Source organism: Bufo bufo, chromosome 2 (assembly GCF_905171765.1).
Source record: "Bufo bufo chromosome 2, aBufBuf1.1, whole genome shotgun sequence".
NCBI lineage: Eukaryota > Metazoa > Chordata > Amphibia > Anura > Bufonidae > Bufo > Bufo bufo.
In genome coordinates, this window is record NC_053390.1 from 760,250,119 (window position 1) to 760,270,624 (window position 20,506).

Sequence of the window (20,506 nt, forward strand, 5' to 3'; positions counted from 1 at the left end):
CGTTTCAAAACAATGGGAGGCGGTTTTGATGCAGATTTGGCGCAAAAATAAAAAAAGAAGCATTGCCTGACCCTAACCCTATTGGTAAACCCCTTTCTGCTTTCTCTCCTGTCACTCATCCCCCCACCCCCACCCCCTTTTCCTAAGATTCTGCAGCAGCTCCAGTCCTAAAGCCAAGAGCAACCCCCTTCTGCATCCCAGCTGCTGGGGCACACACAGTTGGTTCTTTTTTTTTTTAACACAGCACCAGGCCAGTCCTGAGAGGGTTAAATGCTCAGCTATGCCCAACTCTGCAGCCTAGCAAGGCGCTGCCAGCCTGTGTGTGCCAGGCAGCGGAGTGGAAGGGGTTAACCGTGGATGGGAAGCTTCATTTGACAGGAGCTGTGGGTCTGCCTTGCTGTGACATCACACAGCTCGGAGGAGCAGCAGCAGCAGCAGCAGCAGCAGCAGCAGCAGCAGCAGCAGGGCAGGCAGAGTGGCAGACCAGCCTACTTTAATAGCTTGGTCATGTGACTGGGGACAGTAGTAAGACAGGTGCCTTCAGCTGAGCCTCAGTAAGGGGCGAGTTGCCTGCATGAGTGTGAGCTCTTGTGTCTGCCTGTGGATTGTACTTCCAAAGCTTCACTGCCGTCATTCAGGGACTGAATGGCGTGGGACATGTGCAACCAGGACTCTGTATGGAGTGACATAGAGGTGAGCATGCACACACATCTCTCTTGATTGCTTTATTTATTTATTTATTTTGCATGCACTATTTGTTTATTTGTTTATTTATTTTTGCAATTCTTGACCATCTTTATCGCTCCTGGGATTGTCTTGTACTCCCCCCCCCCCCCCCCCCCAGACCTTGCACTGTGTGGAGGAACAAGTCTTAACATTATCTGGAGGCTATTTTAAGGCTTTTTACTTGTATGATGCTAGAGCCAGAGATTAGCTGCTGTCATCAGTGCCTCTTGCAGTTGGAAACTATTTGCATGTGTCTTTGGCTCTCTTCTCTCTCTCTCCAGTCACATGCAATATGTATGCTGTAAGATATTGATAGGAATCAGTGTCTGAAGTCTTTCCAGTGGCCTGCTTGGAAGCCTGCCATGGCTATTTATATAGCAATTAACTTAAAATAATCTCACTTATTGCTGCCTGACTGCTTGCATGGTGCCCCTTTCCATTGGGAGATGTATGGATTATCCTATGCTTGGGTATGATTCCATCATTGTGGTGGATGAGCCACTTTCTTCTTCTTCTTCTTCTTCTTCTATACTAAGAAGGATTGCTGTTGATGGTGATTACTGGTATTTTTAGTATTATTCTATCTCTCTCTGGGTTGGCCAGAATATCACTATTTTGCAGGGCTGCTTATTACCGTTTGTGATCATACCATGAATACTAGAGGATATAGCAAGTGTATGGGATGGTGCTGTGCAAGAAGATGTTGCTGCATGTGTAAAAATAGGTAGCCATACATCAATTGTACAGCTTATGCTGGCTACAATTCATTTAAGGGGGGGGGGGGGGTGGATTAAAAAGCAAGCAGTTCTGGACTAGAGCGTGATGTGGGAGATACAGTTCTGCATGTTTTGCATTCTACAATTTGGAACATTGTCATGTAGGATGTATAGGAAACTTTGTAACAAAATGAATCCATAAGATTGGTAAAAATTTACCTATTTATAGACGCTATGGATTATGTGCATCTGGACTGGTACTATTCTAGATATTATAATTTTTTTTTTTTTTGCATTTTGGATGCTTGTATGGCACTATTAATATGAATGCAGGCAAATCTCATTTTCCTAATAGACCAGCAGAACTGTAAGTGAACCAATTCCTGACTGCAAAGTCCTAATTGTTTTTGAGTAGCCTGCGAGTCCTGTGGCTTGTCGCTGCGCAGATAGCATGGGTCTCAGCTGCTGTATCCTCCTTTTTCCATCATGCATTATTCCTGATGCTGCCTAGGAGCTGATTGAGGAGCAGCTAGCATGGCAATACCGATGATTTATTTTGGTAAACCAGTGATTGCGAGTAACATATCAACAGTTATTGATCTTATGATCGCCATGGTTTGGACTGGAATATCCTATGATTGTATGCATAAATGGATTGGTCCTGCCTGAGTCATAATTCACTGCTGGGTTCATGCATTCCCGTTGCACACTGTGGGCTTTTTTTTATTTATTTTTTTGTTTTTTTTACCTAACGCTAATTTGGTAAACTGAAAAAAAAAAAAAAAAAAACACTTGCTGGAAAATACAATCTGTCTGCTGTGCCCAGACCAGGACAGAGCGATGCTCATAATAATAAAGGCCCACGTAGCTCAAGTCCCAGATGTTTCACATTTTAATGAGGACGATGTGCGAGGAGATTGTGAAGATTGATAGAGCTGTTCTTACAGGACACATTGCAACAAGTTTACCATTCCTTGCCGCTCTTCGTGTAGCTGACTACAGTTCCTAAATATTACAGTCAAGTCTGATGTTGAGTTGACCCCCTTAGATTGTTGTTTTAAGAGGACAGATGACACCTGTCACTTAACCATCTGCTCTGCAGCTATATGCAGAATTCCACAGTCATTGCAGTGACTACTGGTCCTTTTTAGGCCATTTTTCCTCTAACCTTACGAACAATCTTTACGATATAGCTTTGACATGTGCGCCTTTTGGAGATAGGAAGTGGATGGCGTAAAGAATTGATAAGCACCTGTTAGGGATGTGTGAGAACGTGGCAGGAATGTGACTGTGACAGGAGAGGACAGTTATTCGTGTGAAGCCTGGAACCCACTGAAAGGTCAGATATGACTTTGTAACGGGCCACACATTACTTGATTTTCCTTGGACAACATGCTATCCAAAGCTTGCCTAGATGTCCTCATGAACATGACTACATTTTATTTCATTGGTTATATCAGTGATCTGATTCTGTAACCTACCTAACAAAGTTTGCAGCTAAAAAGTTTCTACCAATATCATGTTTTTTTTTTTTTTGCAGATATATTGAGCTTTGTAAATGTCCTGGATATTTTAAAATAAGTTTAAAAAGGGTCATCAAGTTACACGATGACTATGTACCTTCGAGAAAATGTCTTTCTATGAAAATGTTCATTGGCCAAGAATTAAAATAAAGCACACCGGTGCCCCTGCTGACCCTCCTGCATGAGGCTTTATGGAATTTGGCAATGAGCCATTACCTGGAGAGACATTTTGATGACCACATATAGGGTTGAAAGATTGCTCAATCTGGAAGGCTTCCAAACTTTTTAAGCATAGTGTAACCTTGATGGACGCCCAGCAAAAAATAGCAGATCTCATGATACCAATGCCGATCGTATGTCATCTGGTAACACAGATGGTGGCAACAGTGAGTTTCATGTGATAATTTTGCATATGTTTCTTACAGTGTGCTGCTTTGGTTGGCGAAGACCAGCCCCTTTGCCCTGATCTTCCTGAGCTGGATCTTTCTGAACTTGATGTCAATGATTTGGATGCAGACAGCTTTTTGGGTGGATTAAAGTGGTACAGTGACCAATCAGAAAACATTTCCAATCAATACAGCAACGAATCATCAAACATATTTGAGGTATGGTACCTGCCGGTGGATCATTCGATGTTTTCCCTTGTTTTTGGATGACTGTTGTGAAATGTATATACATTCAGAATGCAATGCAATGGGACAAACACGTGCAAGATTTTTCCAATAGTTGGAAAGTAATCCTGATGCATCCAAAGCGATTGGGGAAAAATACCAAAGGAAGGTGCAGTGTTGACCACACACTTTCAGGTTATAAATAAAGCTATGTTCCCTCTGGCTGCTGGCTTTTTTCTGAGTAGGCCTCATAAGACTAAGGAAATTAAACGTAGGATTCTACAAATACGCTGAATATTTCGGCTTGAGCAGAAACCGTGGCCAAAAGTTTTAAATGAAAACGCTAGGGAAATTGGGGAAGTAATAGTTTCATGTCCTGTAACAGGATTCAAGTGGCACTTGTACGCACTTATACAGGTTATATTGGCCCACTGCCACATGGGTAACTGGAGTGCTGCATGATGCATCATTAATATGAGGAACACCGCTATATAGACATATCAAATACAACTTATTTATGCCTAGCCCTCATTATTATGGATTAGCAGGTAACACATTTACTAGCACAATATCATTTACATCAGTTAGAAATTCTGCTACTGGAATTAAGCTGATAGACAAGTAGTCAATTCACTCAACTTGCTACTGGTGTCCAACATCTTGGTTTCTTTCCTCTCCATGCCTATGAAAATTCTTATTAAAAAAATAATAATAATTATTATTCCTGTTCCTAAAGTCTGTAGTATATTCTGTCCCAAAAATAGACCATATCTTCTATTTTTCTGTAAGAGCCGTCTACACGTTCAGTTTATAGGAGGCAGCCATTTTGTAGGCTGCACCAAGACTCATCCTATCAAAGCCCAAGAACGTAATGACTTGGTGATGTCATCAGTTAAGGTTCACTGAAATATTTGATTGCTCATATATGTTACAGACACCAGGAGGACAATCATTTCTCCAACAAAATGGCTGCCCTTACAGAATTATTCCATATTGTTAGAGTTTGGTTGAGGCAAGTCACCTTATACTAAACCCCCACTCCTGTTATATAGACGACTGCCAGAGATTGCCTTCATTGATTTATGCCTCCAGTTCATAAGATGAGGGAAGAGGATCCTCTTCAGAGACAGTGACAAATAAGGACTACTTTCATGTCTAAAGTGGAATGCCTTAAAGGACAGCTGCATCAATTGTTGTCCTTGAACTTCTCCAGTGCTTCCTTTGTCAGTGTAACTTTACACTGGCATGAAAAAACCCAAGTAGAGGACGAGGAGAGTGGTCCGGCCACGTGTCTTATTAGGTTACAGCAGTTAGTTGATGCAAAAGCCTCAATTGAAATGGGCAACAAGTCCTTATTTAACTGCTTTATTGCTGGTGGATTATTTTAGATCCATCCCAAATTGGATCTTATGTACTGCCTAACAAAGTGGCTTCGGCGGGAGAAAACGCATCAAGTTTGGTGGAGTGGAATGTTTTATTGAAATGTCATATCAGCTTGTTGAGACAGTGCGAGATAGGCGGACCAATATTATCATATTTCCTTCTTTATATATGGACCTAGGTTAATACGAGTATGTAAAGTCATCACTGAGCATCCAGTGTCGATCCTGGTCTCAAATATTGTATGAAGAATACACACTGAACAGAAAGAAAAAAATAATTGTCCTGAACCAATTCCTAATTTCCATTTTTAAGAGTCCAGTTTGGTAAATCTTGATTTGCTGAGTGAAATGTATTTCACACTCTCTCTCTATAGGTGGATATTTAACTGACACCAAAGCCACCAATAGGTGGCACTAGAGAGATGGTTTTCTCCTGTTGGAGAGCTTTTTTGCATACTTTTTCCCTTGAAGAATTAGCCTTATGACTTCTGTACATTTCTGTCATTTTTATAACTTCCCAGATCCCATCAGACTTTTTACCCCTAATCTAGAAAGAGGCAAGGCGGACTGGAGACTTAGAGTAGCCTTGGAAAAAAACGTAAAAGTGGCCACATGTTGTAGACAGGTCCAAATTGGCACATGGCAGGCCAACACAAGTAGGCAGGAACAACAGAAGTATGTGTGTGGGTGGGCCGCAAGAGCATAGTGCCGCACAGGATACTGCCCCAGTAGAACCAAATACCACAGTGCAGCACAAAATACTGCCCCAGAGGAACCAAATACCACAGTGCAGCACAAAATACTGCCCCAGAGGAACCAAATACCACAGTACAGCACACACTGGTGGTGCCCCTGTTGCAATATTCAACTTTATTACTGTCCTGAGAACTGAAATGTACTTGAAATCAGGAGGGAAGCTCTGCCATCAGCCAGGTTCATAAGTACCTGGTGCTCCAGTCCAACAGATCCTTATTTACTCAACTGGGGGGGGGGGGGGGGGGCTGAGGAGAGCTCGAGCACTGAGAAATTTCCTGTAAGGTCTATGGCCAGTCCTCCCATGGAAAGACGAGAAGATTGGGTATATTGTCAATAATTGGCCCAATGTTTAAGGTTATGACCACACAGTCAGGTTTCTGCATGCAGTTTTGGAAGCCAAAATCAGGAGTGAATTTTTTACTTTCTCTCCTTTTATGATCCTCTCCTGATATTTGCTTCTAAAACTGCATGCAGAAACCTGACCAAGTGGTCATACCCTAAGGCCTCATGCACACGGGTCCGCGATATACGGGCACCGGTCGTGTGCACCACAGATGCGGAATGGGTCCATAATCCGGAGCTACGGTGTGGAATGGAGGCATGGAACCCCACGGAAGCACGCTGTAGTGCTTCCGTGGTGTTTCTGTCCGTGCCTCCGCACCGCAAGAAAATAGAACTTGTTCTATTTTTTTATGGTGAGGACGGATCACAGACCCATTCAAGTTGAATGGGTCTGGATCTGTCGTGGCTGCCGCACGGATGGGGCCCGTGCATTGGGGACCGCAAATTGCGGTCTCCAATGCATGGAAAGGCCGCACAACGGCCATGTGCAAGAGGCCTAATAAGTAAATCCTTGGTTTGACACCTATTGAATGTTAATCCAGTCCAAACAACTCTGAGGGTCAGGTAAGAATTTTCTCCTTTTTAGGGTCCATTCACACGTCCGTGGAATGGGTCCGCATCCATTCCGCAATATCCGGAACGGGTGCACGCCCATTCATTCTCAATGTGTGAATGGACCCTTAGGGATATGGAAGAGCACATATCAGCCAAGCTAGAGACACCTGTGTGTAGAAAGCATTGTTTCTGGACCTAAGGCATCTCATACACTAGTATCCATCTCTGTACTGATGATGGACAAGAACCCTGAAACACTGCTGTCTACACATGAGTATGTCTAGTTTTTTCTGGTATGAGCTAATTTGCATATTTTTCCCAGGAAGCATTGCCTAAAAAATAGGACTCCATACATGTCCTCCTCAATGAGAGACAGTAGCCCACCCGATCTCCTTTTGAGGGTTTGGGTTGGCTACTGTCTCTCTCATTTTTCAACCATAGTAGCTATCTCACGGTGACTAATTATGCTGAGGCATATTACTATATCTGTATTCACTCAACTAAACCATTACTTTATGCTTAACGGTGTAGACTGGAAGGCGGTGAAATAATGCATTGTTACATTTTTTACTAAGAGTTCAAAGATTAGACTTCTAAGTAACGCGACTTGTCTTTCGCCCCATTTCTTAGAAGGTCTTGTGACTGAGACTGGAAGGTTTTAGATTACACTGTTTCCTAAACCTGGCATGGCATTACATGTGAATAGAAATAGACATGTGAAAATTACTTTTAATCTCTCCGTAGGCCAAACCCTGCAAACCCAAATATACCGATTAATTCTATTACACAGTAAAAGTGGGCATGTATCACTCTGCCAATTATTTTCCTGTGCGCACGCTGCCCACTCAGGTTTCCCCTGTCATTATGTTCAGTCACATGCTCGGAGGAACGCATGTCGGAGAGCGTCCTGCGTCTTCCTGCTCGGTTTATGTGACTCCAGCTGTAGCTAGCAGGAGGCCGGTTGTTTCCAGAGTCTAGGGAATGAAATACCATTCAGTGGGTGTGAGGGAGGCTGTCTTGGCTGACTGCATGACAAGAAAAAGTAATCAAGTCACAAGACTCGACCTTACAGGTACGATGACAACAGGTATATTGTCTCGGCAGTAACCTGTGGGCCTGCTTCTGTGAAGGACACCCAATGTAGCAATGCACAAAGGCTAGCTTTGTTGGAGACCTGCTTTAGGAAAATAAGGGAGAACTGGCACCCGTTTTGCAAAACTTTGCATCACAGCACCCTTGACTTGGGCTTTTGTGTAACGGTGAAGTGTAAAGCCAGATTGCTACAATTAGCTCAGTGTGACTGAAGCAATGACGTGCCACCAGAAACTGTCCCACTGCTTTCCCATGGTAAGCTTGGCACCTTCACTGGGTATTTATATATATATATCTACTACAAGACAAGAAAACAGCAACACTTGTCAAGTTCAATATGTAGTGGGTGCAACCCCTCCAAGGCTGATGGTTATGGACCACTGAATATAAAGTAGAAGAATGAGGCAGCTCTTGAGAAAGACCTCATTGTGTTGGGCTCAAACGTTGCGTTTAGGGGTGAATAAAGTAGGTCCACCACCCTTTCACCTAACTTTGGAGTACTAACTCATTCTTCTACTATATATATATATATATATATATATATAAATCCAGAAAATGGACGGCACTCCAGTGACTGGAGTGCCGTCTATTTTCTGGATTTACTTGTTGGGTAAGAAGTCGATTCCCTAGGAACGTGCACCCAACTTTATCAGTTTATAGCCTGTGCCGCCATTTTTCTTCTATATATATATATATATATATATATATATATATATTGCACTCCAAAGACATACTGATAGGGACCTTAGATTGTGAGCCCCATTGGGGACAGTTGGTTGCTAATGTCTGTAAAGCGCTGCAAAATATAGTAGCGCTATACAAGTGCATAAAATAAATAAATATATATATATATATATACACAGTAATTATAGAATCGTGGCAGCAGTGGACTGTGGGTTACTGATTTTTTTAGTTTTTAACTGCATAGAGATCAATCAATCCCATCAATATGGACATTGATTAAAAAAAGCAGCCCACCTACCCTGCTGCTGTAGTCCTCTAGATCAGCTGGAGCACTACAGGTCTCCGAAAAGTTTAGTAATAATCCCTATAATTTTGGACTAATCCTGATATATATAAGTGGCAAGCAAAATAAAATCCCTGGCTTTTTGCATGCCGGAACGTGAGCCCATATACGCAGTACGCTTCGATTGGCGAACCTGACTACTTTCCATGGTGTATAATGTAGATACCAGAGAGTCATTTCTTTTGTAAGTGATTCAATTGGACTATTGTGTTTTTAACAGCCTGGGGATCAATTGATCACCACCATATATGCATGGGCAAAAAAAGACTGCTTAGATTACAGGGATGCTCAACCTGCGGCCCTCCAGCTGTAGTAAAACTACAACCCCCACGATGCCCTTTTGTAGGATGATAGCTGTTGGCTGTCAGGGAATAATGGGAGTTGTAGTTTTGCAACAGCTGGAGGGCCGCAGGTTGAGCATGCCTGCCTTAGAGTCATTCCCCTGGAAGACATTGCATTAGACAGTATTTAAGTTTTGATCTGTCCTAATGTTTTACCTGCCTTTTCCGTAGTTATTAATATTCGTGTTTTACCAGACCAAACATGCAGCAAGGGGTAATAACTGGCCAAATCAAGCCGCCATGGACTTCAATGAGGAGCTATAGGAGATGCAGCGGTAGAAGTTACACCGGGGCCCATGTGGTGCAGCACCGGTGTATATATTGAATATGCTAGGTTAAAAATGTATCATTGGGGCCAGGAGCTTACATTTAGTGTTGAGCGAACTTCTGTTTTAAGTTCGGCGTCTAAAGTTCGGCTTCCGGTTAGCGGAGGATCCCGATATGGATTCCGAATTCCGTTGTGGTCCGTGGTAGCGGAATCAATAAAGGCCGATTATTGATTCCGCTACCACGGACCACAACTGAATTCGGAATCCATATCGGGATTCTCCGCTAACCGGAAGCCGAACTTTAGACGCCGAACTTAAAACAGAAGTTCGCTCAACACTACTTACATTGATTTTACCTTTGGGTGGACTTTGTATAGATTAGAATAAATCACAATGGGAATCTTTTCTTAGTAACAGATTCCTGTGTCTCTCAAAGGATGCAATAGGCTTTTAACGATATGTTCTGAAAAGGTATTTGCATTTTTAATTTCTTTGGGGTTGACTTTACTTGCCGTGAAGACAGGGTTAAAAGTATCCTGCGGCCAATAAAGGATTTGGCCTTCCCCAAAAAACTATAAAAAAATGCCTATAGCATTGTTATTTTGTCAACCAGTAGGTGTCACCCGGTAATCAGTCTCTCGGCAGGGTGCTGAGTCAACATTGCTCACAAGTATTCTCACTTAGGAATGCAATCTAAATCCCCTGCTTTATATCTATAGCTCAGTCTGTGAGCATTTTACAGAAGCCGGGACTCCGGCAAAGCGCATTTACATAACAGAACAGTAATGCCGAGCTCATGAAATGCATAGTGTATATTAGCGAGAAAAAGGCAAATTGTTTTACCGATGATTGAAATAAACAGATATGATTGCAGCTGCCTCGTCTCCGAAAGAGGGCAGAGAATGAATCAGCTGGAAAAAAAAACTAAAAAAAAACGAAGAGTTTGTCATTCTTGGCACAGGATAGATTTACAAAGATGAATGACTTTCCACCAGCGTCACCCGCGGGCCGTTCTATGGCATGGATATGAAATTTGTAACTTTATCAGTTTGCGTAGAGTTAGATTACCAGCACTCAGCAGATATGCCAGCTTCGTCACGATTGCAGGTTATTCATTGTAAGAGCCATTAATGAATGACCAGATCTTGCGTAAAATGACTTTGAAGCAAGTACCACTGTTGGGTTTGCCAGTCTTGTGACCAGTGTTAATGGGTTTTCAGTCAAAGTGAACTTCTATAGAATTTTTTTCGATTTTATAATTTTTTTTCCATTTTAACTTTTGACTGTAAAGTTATTGCCCGGGGCTGGGAGTACAAAGTGCTCGTGATGACTGCCGGGACCTTCTGGGTTCTTTATAGTAAGCAATACTTAACATAGAAGGGACCTTTCACACTGGCGGCAGGCAGTTCCGTCGCAATCCGGGCGCAAACGGAAGGCATTTGTCAGATCCGTCTCTCCGGTGTCATCCGGAAAAACGGATCCGGTATTAATTTTTTTTGCCCTTTTTAAAGGTCTGTGCATGCACAGATTTGCCAGAACACTTAATGCCGGATCCGGCACTAATACACTTCAATGTAAATTAATGCCGGCTTTCCTGCAAGTGTTAAGGATTCTTGGCCGGAGAGAAAACTGCAGCATGCTGAGGTATTTTCTCCGGCCAAAAAACGTAAGAGGGACTGAACTGATGCATCCTGAACGGATTGCTCTCCATTCAGAATGCATTAGGATAAAACTGATCAGTTTTTTTCCGGTATTGAGCCCCTGTGGCGGAACTCAATACCGGAAAAGAAAAACGCTAGTGTGAAAGTGCCCTAAGTATGTCTTACTTTTCTATTGCTTTTCTTTTTCTACATGTGGGTACTGCATAAATTACAGGTCTGGGATAGTACATAGGGGCACATTTATTAAGACCGGTGATTTAGACGCCGTCTTAATAAACCCCTAAGCTGGCGATGGATCGGCCGCAGTTATGTAGAGGCACAGGCGTAAACAGGCGGAGAAAATGGTAAGTGGATGGGACTAGCGGCACGTCCACTTCCCTGCCCACGCCATGCCCACTTTTTCAGACCTGGAGTGAGCGGGGCGAAGTCGCAGATTGCTTAATAACGTAATAAATGGTTTATACTTATCTGGAACATGTGTGTAGGTGCTTGATCACACCCTGGGAAAATCATGCCTACTTTTACGGGATCAGATCCGCAGTCTGTCCGGTGATGGGCTTGTTAAAAAAAGTCTATTCTGCTGTCCATAAAAGAGGGATGCGTTCACTTTTCCCGATCATAGGTTGGCATCACCTATTCTCCCTGTATGGTGAAGAGTTTCCCATAACTGGCGTTTTAGTGATATAAACCAGCACTTGGGGGATAGCTCCCACTTCACTGCTTTCCTCCTAAAATAATACTTAAAGAGGACCCGTCCCCTCTCCAGAGCTCTGTTAGAGAAACTACTTGCATTCCCCATGTAATTACAATTCTGGAGCATTTTATGACTCTATGTTATACCATTCCTCTATTATTCCTGCTAGACTTTACGAATGAATTGCTAGCAGTTTGCAGTAAAGGTACAGAGGGGTGTTACTAGTTGGGGGCGTGTCCCTGGATAATCTGACATTGTCCAATCAGTGCTGTCAGTGTCAAACTGTGTTGGGACACACCCTCAATTGGCAACACCCTCTGGACCTTCATTGCAGACTGCTAGTAACTCATTCATAACTTCTAGCAGGAATAATAAAGGAACGGCACAACATAGAGCCATAAGAATAGATGCTCCAGAATTGTTATTACATGGTGAATGCAAGTAGTTACTATAACAGACATGTCAGGAGTGGTGAAAGGTCCTCTTTAACCACCCCAGACGCGAGATTTCCTGTGAACGGGCGCACACAGGCGCGCGCATTCACAGGATCGGAAGGTAAGCGAGTGGATCTCCAGCCTGCCAGCGGCGATCGTTCGCTGGCAGGCTGGAGATGTGATTTTTTTAACCCCTAACAGGTATATTAGACGCTGTTTTGATAACAGCGTCTAATATACCTGCTACCTGGTCCTCTGGTGGTCCCCTTTGTTTGGATCGACCACCAGAGGACACAGGTAGCTCAGTAATATGTTGCACCAAGCACCACTACACTACACCCCCCCCTGTCACTTATTAACCCCTTGATCACCCCTGATCACCCCATATAGACTCCCTGATCACCCCCCTGTCATTGATTACCCCCCTGTCATTGATCACCCCCCTGTAAAGCTCCATTCAGATGTCCGCATGATTTTTACGGATCCACTGATAGACTGATCGGATCCGCAAAACGCATACGGACGTCTGAATGGAGCCTTACAGGGGCGTGATCAATGACTGTGGTGATCACCCCATATAGACTCCCTGATCACCCCCCTGTCATTGATCACCCCCCTGTAAAGCTCCATTCAGATGTCCGCATGATTTTTACGGATCCACTGATAGATGGATCGGATCCGCAAAACGCATACGGACGTCTGAATGGAGCCTTACAGGTGAGTGATCAATGACTGTGGTGATCACCCCATATAGACTCCCTGATCACCCCCCTGTCATTGATTACCCCCCTGTCATTGATCACCCCCCTGTAAAGCTCCATTCAGATGTCCGCATGATTTTTACGGATCCACTGATAGACTGATCGGATCCGCAAAACGCATACGGACGTCTGAATGGAGCCTTACAGGGGCGTGATCAATGACTGTGGTGATCACCCCATATAGACTCCCTGATCACCCCCCTGTCATTGATTACCCCCCTGTCATTGATCACCCCCCTGTAAAGCTCCATTCAGATGTCCGCATGATTTTTACGGATCCACTGATAGACTGATCGGATCCGCAAAACGCATACGGACGTCTGAATGGAGCCTTACAGGGGCGTGATCAATGACTGTGGTGATCACCCCATATAGACTCCCTGATCACCCCCCTGTCATTGATCACCCCCCTGTCATTGATCACCCCCCTGTCATTGATCACCCCTCTGTAAGGCTCCATTCAGACATTTTTTTTTGGCCCAAGTTAGCGGAATTTTTTTTTTTTTCTTACAAAGTCTCATATTCCACTAACTTGTGTCAAAAAAAAAAATCTCACATGAACTCACCATACCCCTCACGGAATCCAAATGCGTAAATTTTTTTAGACATTTATATTCCAGACTTCTTCTCACGCTTTAGGGCCCCTAGAATGCCAGGGCAGTATAAATACCCCACATGTGACCCCATTTTGGAAAGAAGACACCCCAAGGTATTCCGTGAGGGGCATATTGAGTCCATGGAAGATTGAAATTTTTGTCCCAAGTTAGCGGAAAGGGAGACTTTGTGAGAAAAAAATTAATAAAATCAATTTCCGCTAACTTGTGCCAAAAAAAAAAAATTTCTATGAACTCGCCATGCCCCTCATTGAATACCTTGGGGTGTCTTCTTTCCAAAATGGGGTCACATGTGGGGTATTTATACTGCCCTGGCATTTTAGGGGCCCTAAAGCGTGAGAAGAAGTCTGGGATCCAAATGTCTAAAAATGCCCTCATAAAAGGAATGTGGGCCCCTTTGCGCATCTAGGCTGCAAAAAAGTGTCACACATCTGGTATCGCCGTATTCAGGAGAAGTTTGGCAATGTGTTTTGGGGTGTAATTTTACATATACCCATGCTGGGTGAGAGAAATATATTGGCAAAAGACAACTTTTCCCATTTTTTTATACAAAGTTGGCATTTGACCAAGATATTTATCTCACCCAGCATGGGTATATGTAAAATGACACCCCAAAACACATTCCCCAACTTCTCCTGAGTACGGCGATACCACATGTGTGGCACTTTTTTACAGGCTAGGTGGGCAAAGGGGCCCACATTCCAAAGAGCACCTTTCGGATTTCACAGGTCATTTACCTACTTACCACACATTAGGGCCCCTGGAAAATGCCAGGGCAGTATAACTACCCCACAAGTGACCCCATTTTGGAAAGAAGACACCCCAAGGTATTCCGTGAAGGGCATGGCGAGTTCCTAGAATTTTTTATTTTTTGTCACAAGTTAGTGGAAAATGATGATTTTTTTATTTTTTTTTATTCTTACAAAGTCTCATATTCCACTAACTTGTGACAAAAAATAAAAAACTCCATGAACTCACTATGCCCATCAGCGAATACCTTGGGGTGTCTTCTTTCCAAAATGGGGTCACTTGTGGGGTAGTTATACTGCCCTGGCATTCTAGGGGCCCAAATGTGTGGTAAGGAGTTTGAAATCAAATTCTGTAAAAAATGGCTAGTGAAATCCGAAAGGTGCTCTTTGGAATGTGGGCCCCTTTGCCACCTAGGCTGCAAAAAAGTGTCACACATGTGGTATCTCCGTATTCAGGAGAAGTTGGGGAATGTGTTTTGGGGTGTAATTTTACATATACCCATGCTGGGTGAGAAAAATATCTTGGTCAAATGCCAACTTTGTATAAAAAAAATGGGAAAAGTTGTCATTTGCCAAGATATTTCTCTCACCCAGCATGGGTATATGTAAAATGACACCCCAAAACACATTCCCCAACTTCTTCTGAATACGGAGATACCACATGTGTGACACTTTTTTGCAGCCTAGGTGGGCAAAGGGGCCCACATTCCAAAGAGCACCTTTCGGATTTCACTGGCCATTTTTTACAGAATTTGATTTCAAACTCCTTACCACACATTTGGGCCCCTAGAATGCCAGGGCAGTATAACTACCCCACAAGTGACCCCATTTTGGAAAGAAGACACCCCAAGGTATTCCGTGAGGGGCATGGCGAGTTCATAGAACTTTATTTTTTTTGTCACAAGTTAGTGGAAAATGATGATTTTTTTATTTTATTTTTTTTCCTTACAAAGTCTCATATTCCACTAACTTGTGAGAAAAAATAAAAACTTCCATGAACTCACTATGCCCATCAGCGAATACCTTGGGGTGTCTTCTTTCCAAAATGGGGTCACTTGTGGGGTAGTTATACTGCCCTGGCATTCTAGGGGCCCAAATGTGTGGTAAGGAGTTTGAAATCAAATTCTGTAAAAAATGACCAGTGAAATCCGAAAGGTGCTCTTTGGAATATGGGCCCCTTTGCCCACCTACGCTGCAAAAAAGTGTTACACATCTGGTATCCCCGTATTCAGGAGAAGTTGGGGAATGTGTTTTGGGGTGTCATTTTACATATACCCATGCTGGGTGAGAGAAATATCTTGGCAAAAGACAACTTTTCCCATTTTTTTATACAAAGTTGGCATTTGACCAAGATATTTATCTCACCCAGCATGGGTATATGTAAAATGACACCCCAAAACACATTCCCCAACTTCTCCTGAATACGGAGATACCACATGTGTGACACTTTTTTGCAGCCTAGGTGGGCAAAGGGGCCCACATTCCAAAGAGCACCTTTCGGATTTCACTGGCCATTTTTTACAGAATTTGATTTCAAACTCCTTACCACACATTTGGGCCCCTAGAATGCCAGGGCAGTATAACTACCCCACAAATGACCCCATTTTGGAAAGAAGACACCCCAAGGTATTCACTAATGGGCATAGTGAGTTCATAGAACTTTTTATTTTTTGTCACAAGTTAGTGGAATATGAGACTTTGTAAGAAAAAAAATAAATAAAAAATCATCATTTTCCGCTAACTTGTGACAAAAAATAAAAACTTCTATGAACTCACTATGCCTATCAGTGAATACCTTAGGGTGTCTACTTTCAGAAATGGGGTCATTTGTGGGGTGTTTGTACTGTCTGGCCATTGTAGAACCTCAGGAAACATGACAGGTGCTCAGAAAGTCAGAGCTGCTTCAAAAAGCGGAAATTCACATTTTTGTACCATAGTTTGTAAACGCTATAACTTTTACCCAAACCATTTTTTTTTACCCAAACATTTTTTTTTTAACAAAGACATGTATAACAATAAATTTAGAGCAAAATTTATATATGGATGTCGTTTTTTTTTGCAAAATTTTACAACTGAAAGTGAAAAATGTCATTTTTTTGCAAAAAAATCGTTAAATTTCGATTAATAACAAAAAAAGTAAAAATGTCAGCAGCAAAGAAATACCACCAAATGAAAGCTCTATTAGTGAGAAGAAAAGGAGGTAAAATTCATTTGGGTGGTAAGTTGCATGACCGAGCAATAAACCGTGAAAGTAGTGTAGGTCAGAAGTGTAAAAAGTGGCCTGGTCTTTCAGGGTGGTTAATACCTTATGGATTAGCTAAGTAAGGGCTCATGCACATAACTGGGATACATATCACTCAGCGAGGGCTATAATTTCATATCCAGTGTATGGAGGTTTTTATCCATGGTGTGCCCTCATTCAAAAAATTGCAAGCCATACTTTAAGACATATTCCGCTCTACAAACACTGGTTTTACCATTTTTGGGTTAGGGGTGAGGGTACGAGATACATACGTGATACAGAACATTGTTTTCCGTAATGCTGCACAATTAGATCCCATATTATGGGCAGGTATGCAATTTTAAGACCAAAAATGCGCAAGTAAAAAAAACAACCTATATATAATATACATATAAAAGCAAGGTAAGGCTACTTTCACGCTGGTGTTTTGGCTTTCCGTTTGTGAGATGCGTTCAGGGCTCTCACAAGCGGTCCAAAACGGATCAGTTCAGCCCTAATGCATTCTGAATGGTAAAGGATCCGCTCAGAATGCATCAGTTTGCCTCCGTTCCGTCTCCATTCCGCTTTTGAGGCGGACACCAAAACGCTGCGTCCGCCTGACAAACTGAGCCAAACGGATCCGTTCTGACACACAATGTAAGTCAATGGGGACGGATCCATTTTCTATAACGGAATCTGGCACAATAGAAAACGGATCCGTCCTCCATTGACTTTCAATGGTGTTCAAGACGGATCCGTCTTGGCTATGTTAAAGATAATACAAACGGATCCGTTCTGAACGGATGCAGACGGTTGTACTATCTGAACGGATCCATCTGTGCAGATCCATGACGGATCCTCACCAAACGCGAAGTAGCCTAACTAAATTCTGGGACTGACTCCCAGAATCTACCATATGTATTAATCCCATAGGTTAATGTACAAAACCTGGGCTTTGACCTGTGCAGCAATGAAATCAATGTTATCCCTAGCTCTAAGAGAACTCCTAAATGAACCTACCAAAATATAAGGGAGTCCATTTTATCTTCCCCTAGCAGATGGTAATTGATTATTATTGTGATTGGTCTACACTATTCTATTTGGTCTACAAAGAACAAATTGATTGTCCAGATCCCTTTATGTTTGAGCGGTGGAGGCCCACGATGTCCGCATTAGGAAATGAGATGTAGTTGCCTGTAATTGTCGGGAGTGCGGCCCTCCTGCGTGAAGTAGCTCTTCAGAGACGGCGTTGTTTGCTCAGTCGTGTGCTTTTAGATTTAGATAAAAGTCTCTTTTCACCTTTTTGGCATCGAGGACCTAGTCAATGGATGTTGACTTATTGAAGGGTCAATAAAAGAGAGCCTTTTAGCAGGGCTACCCCCTAAATCACCTTAATTCTGCTTGGTTAAGATCATAGATTGTCTTGGGCTGTTCTACTTATGCTAGACATATCCTTTCTATTGTTAAGTGGTTACGAGGGGTTATCTGGCCGATTTCTTAACAACCGAGTGTTTCATGTAGGAGATAGCATTATAAAAGCCTATTGGAGGCTTGACGAGAGTGGACATTGTATGCACAGTATAATATCATATCTAGAACAAGATAATGTATATATGGTATCATATCTACGCGCCAAGTGTACCTTGTGCGATATTTGTCATCTCTCTTACCAAGCACAACTACAATGTAGACATATTTGGGGAGATTTCTGAGTCCCATTCAAGTGAATAGACCTGGGCTGCAATACCAAGCACAGCCACTACACATTGTACGGCACTGTGCTTAGAATGCTGTGAGGAGCCCGCAGTGATCATCCTCTTCAAACAGCTGATCTGCAATGGTGCTAGGAGTTGGACCCCGTCCCCCACCGATCAGATATTGATGACCTATCAGGAAATTCTACTCCGGGACACCCCTTTAACAGCATTGGAATTTCATTCTATTAACGTCGTCATTTCCTTTTCCAAGAGTAGGAAGTGCTTACTGCTCAAGGGGTCTGAGCATTGGCAAATATCTTATCCACCATTATATCGATGAGATATTTCCCACGACTGGTTACCTGAAAGGCCCTTTCTCAATGGTCAGTGATTGGGAATGCATGTTCGGCTAATCAGCCGGCAAAAAACATTCCCTTTTCGGCTGGTCTGATCTATAACACACTTGCAAAGATAGTATTGACGGCAGCACATCAAATTTGATAGGAAGCACTCATGCTGTCCTGTGAAATGTTAATGTCTTCTGAATGCACAGGGACCTTACGTAGCTGTGCAAGCCACCCTCTTCTTGCATCCAATTCCATGCCGGGACTGGAAAGACTATCTTGGTCTCCTTCCAAGCCTTGGCTTCTCTTGTGGAAGAGAAGGGTTGTGTGACCCTCTGGCTGATTTCCCACCTCATTTGCTATCATTACACTGGCCTGCAAAGAAAGGACTGTAAGCATTTTCTCATTGACCATTTATGAGGATGAAGGGGCTTCCTTCTAGGGTCTACACACCTCTGTGGATGCATAGTCTTGGTTCATGTTTTGCATTTGTGCAACTTGTTCTTATATTCTTGAACTTTATGAAAAAAGAATAGACACAGCCATGTAAATTGGAATGATATCATCCAAATAGCTATTTGATTGAAATTCAAATGGTATGAATTGTTTCATGTTCCTCAACTTTACAAAGGACATTGTGCAATGCAGAGCTGTCTCTTGTAATGACGCTTCCTAGTGCCAGAAGCCATTTCAAATCACTGACTCTTCCTGTATTACAAAAGGAACGGGAAGGTACAGAAATCAAAGTGTGATTGCTTATACAATTTCTACAGCAAATTGCTAGTCCTTCCTTAGCTCTATAAAAGTGAGCAAGTAAAACCCAGCAAAGTCCCAAAGTCTCTCGTTTATGAGATTATTTGATTTTATAGGGCAGGTGGCACTGTAATTTGTACCACAATAAATAACAAACAAGGCTAATGCTGACTCAAGGTGTCAAACTTTACAAGAACAATAAAACATGAATGTAAAATATGGAATGATGGTATAGTTAAGCTCAATGTACTTAGGATGAAATAAAAATGTAAAAAAATAGGCATATGGTATCTGAAAAATGCTATAATGTGACAATTGCTCTATGGTTAAATTGTTGACTTTTGGTGGATTTCAAACCATTCCTAGAAATATATATTCTGTTCTAGCTAATTTCAGCTTTTCCATGGCTAGTAGGATTGTGGGCATTGTAGATAGAGTCCTGAAGTTGGAAATATATAGGTTAACGAAGAACATTGCAGTCAAGGGTAGGTTTTCCCAAACTTAGGACATTATCTGCCAAACCTTGAGGAACTTACACCTCACCAGCAGTAAATATTTTTTGGATAGTCCAAAAGCCCAGTAGGACAGCTTTCAGTGGAGCTAGAGAGGACACCACTGCCTTCTGGATGGAGGTATGCCCCTCAATGGGTATGTGACATCACATATTAGTCTAAGATCACCCAAACCTACCTATTTCAGTTGGACCAGCCAACCATGAAATGTCTATTAGATGTTTGAGCAACCTGCTTTATCCTTTTTCTCTCAAAGTAGATAAATCACCACCAGAGGTGTCTGGCAACAGCTTATACTCCTCTAACCAGTGAGAACACATACACACTTGGGGGTCAGAAGGGATACGTTGGTCGAACAAGCGTTTACAGTTGTGGGACCACCTTATCTTACAGATGTTACTATATAATGGGCCTGTCACTGATGAACCATCTATACCATCTATGACCATGCAGAGTGGGTGGGTCTAGTTTTGGTAGGCCCTATTCTCTTTCCTCAATCACCAAATCCACAGGCTCTGCTGTCCAAACAAAAGCATGTGGTATGGAATGGGCCAATTAAGAGTCACTTAGGACATATCTGGATTTGGATGTGTTTTGAGTTACCAGGAGAGAATGATTTTTTGCCTCCTCTGTAGATGACCCTGAATACATGCATGAGACTCTATTATTTGTGTGAGCTGAAGATGGACACGGTAGACTGGGATATGCAGTCCTGCGACAGACAGC

At 42.6% G+C, this 20,506-nt stretch overlaps 1 protein-coding gene across 3 annotated transcripts in view; it reads left to right on the plus strand.

Annotated features, from left to right (window-relative positions):
* The first annotated feature begins 451 nt into the window (after positions 1-451).
* PPARGC1A (PPARG coactivator 1 alpha) overlaps positions 452-20,506 on the plus strand; it is a 103,185-nt gene continuing 83,130 nt past the window's right edge. Inside the window, exons 1-2 of one of the 3 annotated variants that reach the window (XM_040419027.1) lie at positions 452-693; positions 3,391-3,570. In XM_040419027.1, the coding sequence (XP_040274961.1) occupies positions 646-693; positions 3,391-3,570 (228 nt within the window). In that variant the 5' untranslated portion in view covers positions 452-645. Of the gene's footprint in view, positions 694-1,034; positions 1,280-3,390; positions 3,571-20,506 lie in introns of those variants that run through there. The other 2 variants (XM_040419028.1, XM_040419029.1) reach the window with 2 other exon arrangements.